Here is a 13,857-nt window from a genome sequence, read left to right as displayed (position 1 = left end):
AATATATATATGCATAAGTATGTATATTAATATATACTTGTATATATTTATGTATGACATATAACTGAAAAAAGGAGAAAAAAAAAAAAAAAAAGAATTCTCTCCAAGTTTGAAGAAATAACACAGAATATTAATTTTCAATCTGAACGACAAATAAAAGGATAATAATAAAAGTATGTGGTGATGATAATTTGTAAGATACTGATTAAATAAGAAAAATATTTTTTTTTTTTTTTTTTTTTTTTTTTTTTTTTCCTTTTTTGCTACTTTATATACTATTTTACATTTTATAGCTATACATTTTATGTTCTGCTGGGTTGACTTATTTTTTGTTATATATATTACGTCACTTCGTATATCATCATTTTTTATTTAGCTTTTTATTTTTTCATTTCTCTTTTTTTTTTTTTCCTTTTATTTTTTCATTTCTCTTTTTTTTTTTTCCTTTTATTTTTTCATTTCTTTTATTATACTTTTTTTATTTCCTTTTGTGAGGGACATCTTTTCCTTGTTTAAAATTGCAACATCCCGAGAAGTTTGAAAAAAAAAAAAATTGGTATTTCGTTATATATATGTATATATATATTCGCGGACATGTATACATATACACATGTATATACATTTGTGTACACAGTTCACGCAAGGTTTTATGAACATGTATTTAAATAGCAAACCCGCTCTCCATTTTTCTGTAAAACTGAAGAAGGGGCGGAAAAAATATTCAAGCGCCTTTTAAAAAATGGGAAAACCGAAAAACACACGTAGTTATTATACGTGTATGCCCATATAAATATGCATACATAAATATGCATATATTATATATATATATATATATATATATATATATATTTATTTATTTATTTGTTTATATTTATATGATGTAATAATTTGTCGTATGTACATAAAACGCGCATGTTTCCTTTTCCTTTTTTTTATGAAATCCTGTATCACATCAGAAAATCCATTACCAATAATAGCAAATTTTGATCTTTTTTTTTGTCTTTTTTTTATTATGTTTTTATTGTATATGTATCATATCATAAATATTTATTTTATTTTAATCTTTTTTTTTTTTTTCCCGGTTTATATATGAGAAGACTAGCTTTGCTTAAAAAAGTGCAAGCAATGATTTTAGGTCTTCAAAAAAAAGTACACTCACGTTGTATATTTTTCATTTTTATGCTCAGAAAATACTCGCCTTTTTTTTTTTTTAAAAGAAAAAAAAAAATATACATATATATAAAAAAGATATGCACGTATATATGTATATGTATGTATATATAAGAAACCATGATTTAGCCAAACAAATAGCACACATACATTATTTTTATGTGGTGCTGTTATTCTCGACTGCGCACTTATTACTTTCTCTTTTTGCAAAATAAATCATTTGACGCTTACATGCATGTAATATGTACTTATTTGCGTACATACATGCATACTTATATATGTATAAATGTTGTACGGTCGTCTTATATAAACAATTAAGTAGGACCCCGTAGCAATTTATTCTCAACTCAGTAAGCAAAGGAGGATACTAAATTTTTTTTTTTTTTGCAGAGAACACATAGTATATTTGAAAAAATAAGTACAACCTGATAGCAAATTTTTTTTTTTTTCCTATTTTTTTAATCATTTGAAAAAATGCATTATTAGTATATAATTTTTGTAAATTAAATGTGTACTTCTTTATCAGTTTGTACTTTTTTTTTTTTCTTTTTCTTTTTTATTTTTTTTTGGTAAAATGATTATTTTTAATATACTTTTTTTTTAATTTTTTTTTTTTTGTAATTGTACATTTTAAAATTTTTTTGAATTTTTAACACAATAAATTGAAATAATTGAAAATATTAAAAAAATAAAGCTTATTAATCAAATCGAGCGAACTAAACAAATTAATCAAATCGAGCGAACTAACCAAATTAAGCAAATCGAGCGAACTAAACAAATTAAGCAAATCGAGCAAACTGAACGAATTGAACGAATTTTAAACATTAAATTGAGAAAGTTCATCAAACTAAGAAAATTATGCTATCCAAGCTTGGTAAGCTTGCAAGTCTGGTAGAACTTGTTACTGAAGATATTCCATTTTATCAAACTCACTGAGTTTTAAAAAGCTGGTTAAAGTCAAGCTTATTAAAAGATAAGCTCTATTGACGCATCTCACAAATTTTAAGGAATATAAGCGGAGGAACATCCAAAGTAACACTAGGAAAAACTATTGGAAAATCAAACGGACGAAGTATCAAGCAAACCAAGAACCAAACCGATCAAGCACCAAACTAACCTGGTAACTTAATACATTTATACGGTCGAAGAAAAGAGAAATCAAAACTGTCCAAGGACCTAAGTGCGTTTTTCAACTCAAGTAAGAAAATCCAGGGCCTAAAATATTTAATATAAGTTTACTGGTGCAATTGTTTAATGCTGAAACACTTTAGAGGAGTAACGGTAACAGAGTACTACATAAGATAAAGTACAGAAAAGTCCATTATATTTATGTAAGTATAGAAAATTAATACAAAAAAGAAGAAAGGTTGAAGGGTTAAGAAGAATACATATACCGAGGAGAACGCCTTATTAAGCGAATTTTATATATAATCATTAATTAAGCTTACTTTAGAAAAAAAAAAAAAATAAAACGACAATAATAAAACGACAATAATAAAACGGCAATAATAAAATAAAGCAAGCCAAGCCAAAGCTGTATATATTACCGAACTCCCACGGAGCGAACTTCTGCATGGAATGTTACAAAGTGGTTGATAGTTACAATAACGAAGAGAATAGAAGTTTATTAAATAAATTAAACATCAACATAACAGTAGTTAACTACTTAGAAATGGATAATCATCAAATTAACAATACAAGGGACGAAGAAGACGAAGACAAGAACATTTCATTTCAATGTGACGTTAATAAAAAGGGGTTTAGGAAGATTTATGAAAATGTAGTTACTCAGGAAGACTTCGGTACATGCAATTTAAATACGAACCATTTAAAAACGTGTACCAATATTAATACCATGGGAGATCATTCTGATTCTGTAAATACTTTCGTACATGTAGAGAATGATAAAAGAAGTAATAACTGTTCTAATTGTGATGAAAGTATTATTAATAATAAAATTTACAAAGACGACATAACAGAAAACTACTCCAATGATATAAGAAACCAAATGAATAGATCTATTAGTGGAAGCAATTTAAATGATAACGTTAATAATGAAAAAGTGGCAGAATGTATGGACAAAATGAGCAAGTGTGGACATGTGGAAGAGGTATCTCCTTTAGTTTCTGAACAGAATGGAGGTAATAATAATGATAATAATATTAGCAATAGTGGAAGTGGAAGTGGCAAGACGGCCATGGAAACTGTTGAGGCTAACGAAAACATCAACATAATACAAAACATTTTATACGAATCAAAAGAGTTATTACCAGATGATGGGGGAAAAAATGAACATGCAATAAAATGCAATAAAAATATGAACAATTCAGAAAATGCACAAGAAATGGTGGCAGATTTAGTGAATCCTGATACAAACATAAAAAATCAAATAAGCATTCCAGAGGAACATACAACTGCGATAAATGATCATTTGGAGGAAAAAAATGAAGAGGAGGAGAAAATCGAAAAAAAGAATAAAAATGATAAAAAAGGGAAAAAAGAAAACATATTAATGCTTCCGTCAAATGCATTCTTAAGAAATGTAGTTACCAAAAAATCAGCCAACATGAAAAATAGTATACACAATCAGAATCTAACTAATGTAAACTCAATCACACTGGAGTCTTCACATACTATAGGAACTATGAACAATAATAGAACTAGCGATTTCACCAACCTTAGTGGAAACATCTACGGGAGAGTTGGTATTATCAATGAGAATACTAACAACTGCATTACAGACGTGGATAAAAGAGCTGAACCCTTGAGTTACGATGATACAAATGACAATAACATAGCTGAGGAAGATTTAAATTTCATTTACTCCCTTATAGGTGATGAGTTAACCAAATGTGAAAAATATGATAAAGAAATAAAGAGAGTAAAGAACGAGATGATTTGTATGTATAACAATGACCCAACTCGATTGTTAACTCTAGGACATTGTTTATCAAAAATAAAATCAAATAAGAAGTTAATAGAAGTTTTGTTTTATATTTTAGTAAATAATAAATTGATCAATATGAATTGCCATTTACAAAGTAACGAAATAGAAATGGTTCCAACTTATTTAAGTTATGACCGTGTTCATAATATTCATAAAAAATGGAGAGATAATTACCAAACTACTTCTTTGGACTTAAAAAAAAAAAGATATCGTGATAGCTCCAGTGAAAAAAATTTTGCATTATTAGGTGATACTCCAGTTAAGTTAAGTAGTAGGAGGAAGGGATGCAATGAAAATATTGTCGATGTAGGTACGAATAAGGGATCAATTTTGAAAGAGGAGCAAATGACAGAGTTAGATAATGCCATTAGTCTAAGTAACGAATACGATCATATCAACCGAAATGATGATAAACATCTAAGTAACACCAACTTGCCACTTTACTATAACGGAAGGAATATATATCCAAATTCAAATAGGAAAATAGGAAAAAAGGAAAATGGAAATGATAAGAAGTGGCATACTGTTTCTCTAAAGGGTAAGTCATCATCCAACAATGACAACAAGAATGTAGACATTATGGATAACACATATATCAATAGAGATAATTCGTCTGAACTTGTAAAGAACAATTTGTTGAGGCAAGAAGAGGAAAATATATTATTAAAAGGAATGGCTAACAACATAGACGATAATAAAAACAGATTTGCTGGAGGTGATAAGATGAACCTTTTTGAGAGTAAGGATAACTTGGATTCGTACAGTAAGGTTACCTGTGTAAATAATAGAAACAGTGAAAACTGTGAAATAAACAATTGCACCTACGAATGGTTAGAAAAAAATTTAAGTGAGGAACAAAAAGAAAAACAAACTGCTGTATATAATGAAGGAAATAAGAAGATACAATGGAGTAATAATGAAGAAGGGAACGACTTGACAAAGAAGGAAGATAGGCGTAAACTGTATAAATGTGTTAGCTGTGATAAAATATGTACATATGTATACTATATACTGAAACCTAATAATTTAAAAAAGATTTCTTATGGAGTTTTAGATAAGTGTATATGGTGCAGTAATTGCTACAACTCGAGTAAGTATCCAAATATTCTAAACTCTTCGAATTTTGTTAAGGTAAATATACCATTTAATTTTTTAGATAGTGATTGGAGTATAACAGAAACCGAAAAATTAATCGATGCTGTCTGTAAATATAAAAATGATTGGGAAAAAATTAGTGAATATGTTCAATCAAAAACACCATATGATTGTATTTATAAGTTCATTTCTATGCCTTTATCAAACCCTTATTTTGATTTAGATAACCTTTTAAACATTAACGATATTTCTTTTAGCACATATAAACAAAACAATACACTCCTATCTCTTCTTTCATTTATTTGCAATCATATTAGTCCCTATATAGGAGCATATGCTGCTAAAAAAATAGTAGATCTTATTTTGGAAAAACAGAAAAACGCAATCCTTCGAAACGAAAGTGAGAGGAGGAAAAAGAAGGAAACAAAAGAACACCTTAAGGAACAAGAGGGTTACATTAAGGAACGGGAGGGTTACATTAAGGAACAAGAGGGTTACATTAAGGAACAAGAGGGTTACATTAAGGAACAAGAGGGTTACATTAAGGAACAAGATGATCAACTTAAGCAAGAAAAAGAAGACGATGTCAAATTAAAAAGTAAGGAAGAAGTTGAAACGTCCCTAGATGAACAATCGAACAGGATAGGAGACAAGGAGAGTAATGAACCGAATAACACTAGTGGTGAACGTGGGAAAAAACAAAATGATACACGTACACAAAATGGTGAAGATAAAGCCTTATATAATATCATTGCCAACTCACGGCAATACAGTAAAAACGAAATTTTACCTTTACATGAACATAAGGATATTGGCGGGCATGAACAGATGAAGGGCAGTAATGCCCCCATAAGCTCAGGGAATGACACAGAGGATTACAAGTGCAATGAGGGCAATGAGGGCAATGAGGGCAATGATGGTAGTGATGGAAGTGATGGAAGTGATGGAGAGGTTGGTCATAATGGTGATAATATAGATGCAGAAAACGAAATACGTATGTATTCCCCCTTTGGCTGTAGTAGTGGTGGTAATAATAAATATGAAGAAGAAGATAGCGCAAATAATGATCATATAGGGAATAGCAGCGATAATAATGGCAATAATAATGATGGTAATAACAACAACAATGATGGTAATAACAACAACAATGATGGTAATGACAACAATAAAGAGAGCAGTAATAGCTGGGATAAAAAAGAAGATGAAAACGTAAATAATGATCCTGATTTTGTACCACTTAATTTTGAAAGTGTCCTAAATGATAACCCTCCTTCCACGTACATTTTAAAAGAAGCGGACATGCAAGAAATTCATAATACAGTTATCGATGCATCGAAAAAAAGAGCTAAGGAATTAGCTGAGCTAGAAAAACATAATATAAAAAAATTATTAAGAGAACTCGTACTATTAAAAACGAGAAAAGTTAAGTTAAAATTAAAACAATATCAGTATCTTCAGAATTATTTTGAAATTCAAAACCAGTTAATGGAAAGAAAAAGAGCGCGGCTCAATGTGAATAAAGAAACGCCAACACCATAACCTGCGTACTCTTGCATATTACAAAGTCGTTCTTACTAATTTTGTCATTTTGTTTTATATATAATATTTTACTTTACATGCATTTTAGTATTTTATATGTATTTTGTTATTTTATTTATTTATTTAATCTTTTTATTTTTTTGCCCCCTTTTTAAGCATATTATTTTTATATTCAGTGTAGTGCGTAGTGTTAATAGTATAAACACACATATGTATATATATATATATGTGCACATATATTAGCAACGAGTTTCCTGCGTTATATTGTGTAGCCAGCCTTTTCAATGTAATTACTGCAATAAAAAAAAAAGCTTTTAAAATTTAAAACAGCGTCAAATGAAATTAAAATACATAAAAATTGAAAAAAAAATTAGTTATAATACGACTTAATAACATCAAGGCACCTTGGGCAAAAGAATTCTCCTTCAAACGAGTGCACCGTACCGTACATCCAGCACCTGTGTGCAAATTTGTAAGAAAAAAAAAAATAAGATAAAATAAAAAAACAATATATATATAAATAAATAAAATGAGATAAAATAAAACGAAGTAAAAATAAAATAAATAAATAAATAAGAAAAAATAAAACAAAGTAAAAATAAAAAAAAATTATGAACGGTTAATAAAATATAAACGGAAATACGTTTTAAAGGCTTGAAATGGGTAAGCATGCGCAGAAAATAAGAAAAAAAATATGAACAGTTAATAAATGATGAACAGAATATTTTTAAAAATTTAGAGTAGTAAAGAGCAATTAGGGAACGGAAAATGGAAAAAAATTGAATAAACAAATGAGCAAATGTACAAATAAATGAGAAAAAGCATAAATTGATTAAAAAATGTACAAACAAATGGGCAAATGTACAAATACTTTAGCACACGTAAAAATACATGAATATGTAAGTACCTGGAACACCTCTTGGACTCGGATTTCTTTATCCCTATATTAATGTAAGCATGTTTGGTACTTTCATCAAAATTTATCAAGTCTTCGAAATTCTGTTTTTGGCCTGTTTGAAAAAAATCGCCTACATTTTTTTTCGCCTCCTCATTATGCTTACTATAACACAATGGTATTTTATACGTTTTATATTTTGTGTCTACCTTTTGTATATACATTAATTTGTCACATATAAATATGTTAGATACATTAAATAGAAAACGCAGATCATCATAATTATTAAAAGCTGCCAATGGGTCATGTGTTTTTAAAAAGGATCTTAACAAACTAATTAAATCGTTATCTTCAGAATAAATGTAAACTAATGCTTGTAATGAATTTGCCACGTGGGCCCTCAGCTGTTTATGAATGTAGTATTTTATTAAAAATAAAATATCTAAATTTATTTCTTTATAATTGTGAAACATCGGAAATGGAAGTAAAAAGATGGATTTCGCCTTTTTCTTACCATCCTTTTGTTCAACATTCTGTTCAACATTCTGTTCAACATTCTGTTCAACGTTCTGTTTAAAATTCTGTTCAACATCTTGACTTACAATTTTCTTCACAGTCGTACCATTTTTTTTATCAGCTTTGCCATTTTTTAAACTGTGAAGCGTGCTATATACATCTTCGCACAAATGTGGTGTTATAGGAGATAGTATTTTCAAAATGTCAATCAAAATTTTATAAAAAATGATTTGGCAGTTTTTTCTGTTTATCGAATCCTTTTTATGTATATACAGTCTGTCCTTACTATAATCTATATATATGGCTAAATCTCTATATATAAAATTTAACATATATTTAATAAGTAATTGTAACTGAAATTTATTATAAGCCTTTAACGAATGCTTAATTAGCTTATCTTTTTTATATAATATAAACTTGTCCATAATTTGAATTTCGCTAAATTTTAATTTTTTATCAGCAAAATTTAAATCATATATATTGTTCAATAAAAATTTTAGTGTGTTATATATTTTTAAGTATACATATTTATTTATATTCTCTAGTATATCGTAACTAATCGATATATTTCTGTTTACAAAATTCTTACAGCATAACCACAGTCGAACGATATCTGCGTTAAAGCTTTTACCAATGTCATTCTTTTTCTCTCTTTTTTTTGTTACACCAGAGCACTTGTCATAATTATCATTATGGTTGTTCTTATCCTTATGGTCATTATTGTTATCACTATCCCTATCATCATCATTTTCATTGTGCTTATCATTGATATGATTGTCATCAATTTCATCATTTTCACTGTTGATATAATTTCCATATTTTTCATTCATGTCAACAATTTTGGCAGTGCTGTTTTTGCAATATTTATCCCCCAGTATATTATTTGCCTCCTTTTCTGCCTTGCACATCTGGCTGTTATGTTTGTCCCTCTCATCACTACAGTTCCTATTTCTATAATTTGTAGCTCCTTTTTCATTTGTTCCCTCCGTCTGTTCTTCAACAAAGGTGGAATTATTCGAATTATGCGAATTACTAGAATTACTAGAATTATTCGAGTTATGCGAATTACTAGAATTATTCGAGTTATGCGAATTACTAGAATTATTCGAGTTATGCGAATTACTAGAATTATCCGACTTATTAGAACTATTTGCACTGTTTGAATGTTTTACAAATACTATTTTTTTCCCGCTTCCTTGTCCGAATAACTCTCTTGGTGATATAACGTTATTTAAACTTTTGCTCATTTTAATGTTATTCCTATCAACTACATAATTATGAACAATGACATTTTTAATAGGCAAATAATTCTTCCAACAAGTAACTTTCTCTTTTTTCCCTTTTATTAAATTTAAAGTAAAATAAATAAAGAAGAAGGACTGAAACCACCCTCTGATTTGATCTATTCCTTCACAGCATAAATGTATATATAAATCTTTTTTGAAAAAAAATTTTTTTTTTTTTTTTTTTTTTCATTATTTAAGAAAATTATATCATAAAAATTTTTTAATTTAAAATAGTTGTCTTTATTTTGTATTTGTTTCAATACCCATTTAAACATTTTCGACGGGTCAAATGTTTTCTTTTTTTCCATAATATTTTTAAGTAAAGCATTTTCCCTCGAATTAACTGAATGGTAGAAGCGGCTATTCGTTTTCATAATTTCCTCGTATATATTATATATATTAAATGGAAAACAGCTATTATCCGTACTGTTCCTCTTGTTTGTTTTACATTTTTGTAGAGACCATTTTTTTTTTCCATCAAGTTTACTGGGGTATGTTCCTCCCCTTTTTAGGGATAAAATAATTTTTTTAAAATAGTTATTGAATAAAATATGCTTACACATGTACAAACTGTATAGATACGAAATGGACGAATCAAACCATACATCCATTATTTGTTCATTAAATTTTATTTTCTGATCCTTTTTTATATGTATATCTTTTAAAGGTATATTTAATCCCCAATATTTTTGTCTACTTATACACCATTCATTTCGATCTTTAATAGTTTTTATTAAACTGTTTTTCACATTTTTATTTACAAAATTTATCTTTTTAATATTTTTAAAAAATATATTTTTTTTTATTTTCTCTATGTCCACATATATTTGCAGCAAAGATTTGATGTGCACACTGGTATGAGATCTCCAGTCATATGTATATGAATGTTCATAAGGAAAATAAAAAAGAATATTATCATAAAAAGAGTAAAAAAATAATAAATGAATATCCTGTTGATTAATATTTATTTTATCCATCTCCTCTAATCTTTTTTGTATTAAATTATACCGATCCGTATCTTCATACTGTTGAATAAAATGATTATTCCTTTTACAATTATTTGTAATAATTTCTTTATATTCATTCTTCAAATCGTCATTTTCATCCATTACATTTTGATTAATCACATCAAACGAAAAGTTGTTCTTTTCTTCCTCCTTCTTTGCATTGCCAGAAATATTTGGCACATTTTTGCTGCACTTTTTGAAAATGTTTATTTTCTCTTCTGAATTATCCTGAACGCGTTCAGGCGAAAGCCTTCCAGCCATTCGTACTTCGCTATGGAGATTACCATAGCTAGTTCCGTGGTGGGAGCCACCTCTGTCTAAATCACTGATATGCCCCCCTTTAATATCCTCATAGTACGACTCGTCTAAATAAACCTTTTTCAACTCATTATTTCTGTAATACACGTTGTAATCGGTAAATCCGTGCGATGGAGCTACATGCACAATGCCTGACCCGAAAGATTCTTCAATCTCATTTGTTGAAAGAAACACAAAATTATTTTCTTGCTTGTTAATAAAATTAAGGTATGTGCACGAGGTGAAGTTATTGCCCTTGAGTATAGTAATAGTTTTTACTTCGATTATTTTCTCTTTTTTAGAATAATATTTCTTTAAATAATCATAAAAAGTGTCAAACGACTTGTCACTTATAAGAAAAAAAAGACACTGTAAATTTTCAAATTTTATTTTTATAATTCTGTATAAATATTCCTTATGTATTAACAAACATTTATTGTTAAAAATGGTATGCATTTGCGTTGTGAAAACTAATATTTTAAGACTTGACTTTAATTTATTTATTATTTTATTTTTTAACCTGCACAAGTAATAATTTATGTCACTATTAGTATTGGTAAGATTTTTTTTAAAACCCATATATTCCATAATAGAGTGAAAATTGGTCAAGTAAAATTGTGTTTCTTCTTCATTCAGTTGAATAATTTCTTTAATTAATTTATTTTCTTTGTACTCTTTTAAAATGTGTAACACTATTTTATCTCCTATATTCATGAAGCTATAAAAAAAATAAAAAGAATTGCTCGTCCTTTTTTTGTAAATTATTTCGCTATCCGAGAGCACTGTCTTTGTTGCATAGCTATGGTATATTGGTCTGTTGCTCATGTAAATGTATTTCTGTAAAAATGGGCAAAAAAAAAAGAAAAAAGAAAAGAAAAGAAAAGGAAGAATACATAGGTGAATAAATGGATAAACTAAATAGATAAATGAACGAATTAACGCACGAACGAATGAACAAAACGGATGGGAAGGTAAAATTCCCCGCTTGGATAATTACGTGCTTTAAAAGGCTCTGGAAAACTTTATACTGCATTTGTTCATACAGTTTGTAGAAGGTTACATACGAGTATTTCCAATGACCCCATATTCCATATGAAACTAAGGACATGAACTGTTCATTAATAAAATAAGAAGAGTATAATTTACACAAATTTTTAAAGTAATTTATCTTCTTTTGTAGAGCATTATCCCTCCGAATGCAATCCACTTTATGGTATAAACTGCGCATTAAGGGGATTTGTTCTTGCTGTTGCTGCCGCTTTTCCTGCCGTTTCTGTTCGTTTTCATTTATTATTTTTTTTTTTTTCCCCAGCTGTTTACTCAACTGGAGTAAGGCGCTGGTATCTGCATTAAGAATAATTCTCCCACAAATACAATTTTTTAATGAATACGTATCTAAATTTAAATCATCAACTTTGCTTATTTTTAGTAATTTCATTACGTTGTATTCAATAGGTAGACCATGGGTGTCAAAACCATGTATTAACATTACTACATAATTTTTTAATAAAAGAAATTTTAAATATATATCTTTTATTATCTTATTTAATACATGTCCAATGTGTATATCGTTATTTGCATATGGGGGTCCATCATGTATAATTTTTATTTTTTTACGTACTTTATCATACAGTTTGAGTATAATCTTTGTAGTGTTTTTCTCTATATACATTTTCTTTTCATTCGTATCATTTATTATTAGATCTAACTTGTTCTTATACTTGTAGTTATTCTCCTCATTTTTGTAGTTCCCTTTTTTTACGTACTCACGTGAAATATATTGCATGAGACTAGCTTCTTTTTTTAAATTAGTTGTAATTTTAATCTGTTTAAACAAATTGTTTATTAATGTTTCTTCTCTACTCTCAAACAAGCTCCCTCCATTCTCTATGGATTTTATTTCATTCATTTTATTTTTCTTGTCATCGTATACACATTTTTTTACATTTATCAAATTTCTCTTCTCGTACACCCCTTCACTGTGCCAAAAATGCTGAACATATTTTTGCCTAAAAAAAAAAAAATATAGTCAATATTTGCATGAACAGGGAAAAAGTGAGTCTACGCATATACTCTCTGTTTTACGCCTAATTATATGCTCGTATATGTATATATATATATATATAGTTATATGCATACATGTATATATATTTATGTGTTTGTATATACGTAGGGGACGCATTCCGCAGATTAACAAAAGAACAAGATAAACGGTAAAGAACGAATGAATAAAAAAGGGAAGTTCTGCTTTTGGTGATTCATGTATATGTATGCACGGATGTTAGCATATGCCACGCTATGTAAAGAAATGGATCTCCATTCTTAGTCTTCTCTATTTCGTTTTATTTTTTCGACTTTTTTATCACCTGTCAAAGCTGTTGTACGTTGTTGGGAGCAGTTGGACGGGTAAGTTTATCGACTTTTTAATTACATCTTTAATAAAGTTTTTACATTCGTTTTTATGTTCGTTTTTACATTCGTTTTTATGTTCGTTTTTGTGTTCGTTTTTATGCTCGTTTTTACGCTCGTTTTTACGCTCGTTTAGTTTATTTACATGTTCGGATTTACATTTTGTAGTATTTATAAACTGTGTTAATTTTACATTTTTCCTAGGAAATGAGAATTCGTTTTTATAAAATAAAACAGAATTCTTTTTTTTAATAAATAAAGACGTGTATTTATTATATGATAGTATTTCGAATACAAGAAATATTATTACAGCAAATTTTGCATTTTCAATCATTTTAACATTTCTTGAGGCATCATATGCACGTGTAAGCAAATAAACATACATATACATGGGCATGTACAATGTATACCTAAATACACCTGCACACATTTTTTCAAGCATGTGCAATGTCTCTATTCAAACAACAATGTACGCAAAAACAAGCGAACAACAGTATGACCAAACATTGCCTACAATTCCTCTTCATGCTCTTTCATTAACGGCTAGAAAAAAAAAAAAAAAAAAAAAAAAGAAAAAAAAAAGAAAAAAAAAAGAAAAGAAAAAAGGAGGTACTTTTCAGTTAAAATAATAATGTTGCGCAGCTGTGACATTACAACAACATAGCAAAGTAGCATTGTAGTATTATGGCATGATGA

The 13,857-nt window shown here is 28.2% G+C and overlaps 2 protein-coding genes across 2 annotated transcripts; one reads left to right on the top strand and one right to left on the bottom strand.

Annotated features, from left to right (window-relative positions):
• Nucleotides 1–2,743: 2,743 nt before the first annotated feature.
• PmUG01_14059500 (conserved Plasmodium protein, unknown function) lies at nucleotides 2,744–6,751 on the top strand (the record flags this gene model as incomplete). Its single annotated transcript, XM_029008172.1, has 1 exon — nucleotides 2,744–6,751. The coding sequence occupies one exon, from the start codon at nucleotides 2,744–2,746 to the stop codon at nucleotides 6,749–6,751; it is 4,008 nt and encodes a 1,335-aa protein (XP_028864488.1).
• Nucleotides 6,752–7,121: 370 nt separating this feature from the next.
• PmUG01_14059400 (isoleucine--tRNA ligase, putative) lies at nucleotides 7,122–13,495 on the bottom strand (the record flags this gene model as incomplete). The annotated part of the gene is made up of 5 exons (XM_029008171.1): nucleotides 7,122–7,209; nucleotides 7,659–9,554; nucleotides 9,731–11,589; nucleotides 11,750–12,761; nucleotides 13,119–13,495. 5 exons carry the CDS (start codon nucleotides 13,493–13,495, stop codon nucleotides 7,122–7,124), a joined length of 5,232 nt encoding a protein of 1,743 aa, XP_028864487.1.
• Nucleotides 13,496–13,857: the final 362 nt, after the last annotated feature.

This window comes from Plasmodium malariae (genome assembly GCF_900090045.1).
Source record: "Plasmodium malariae genome assembly, chromosome: 14".
Classification (NCBI taxonomy): Eukaryota; Apicomplexa; class Aconoidasida; order Haemosporida; family Plasmodiidae; genus Plasmodium; species Plasmodium malariae.
This window is presented reverse-complemented; position numbering and strand designations above follow the sequence as displayed.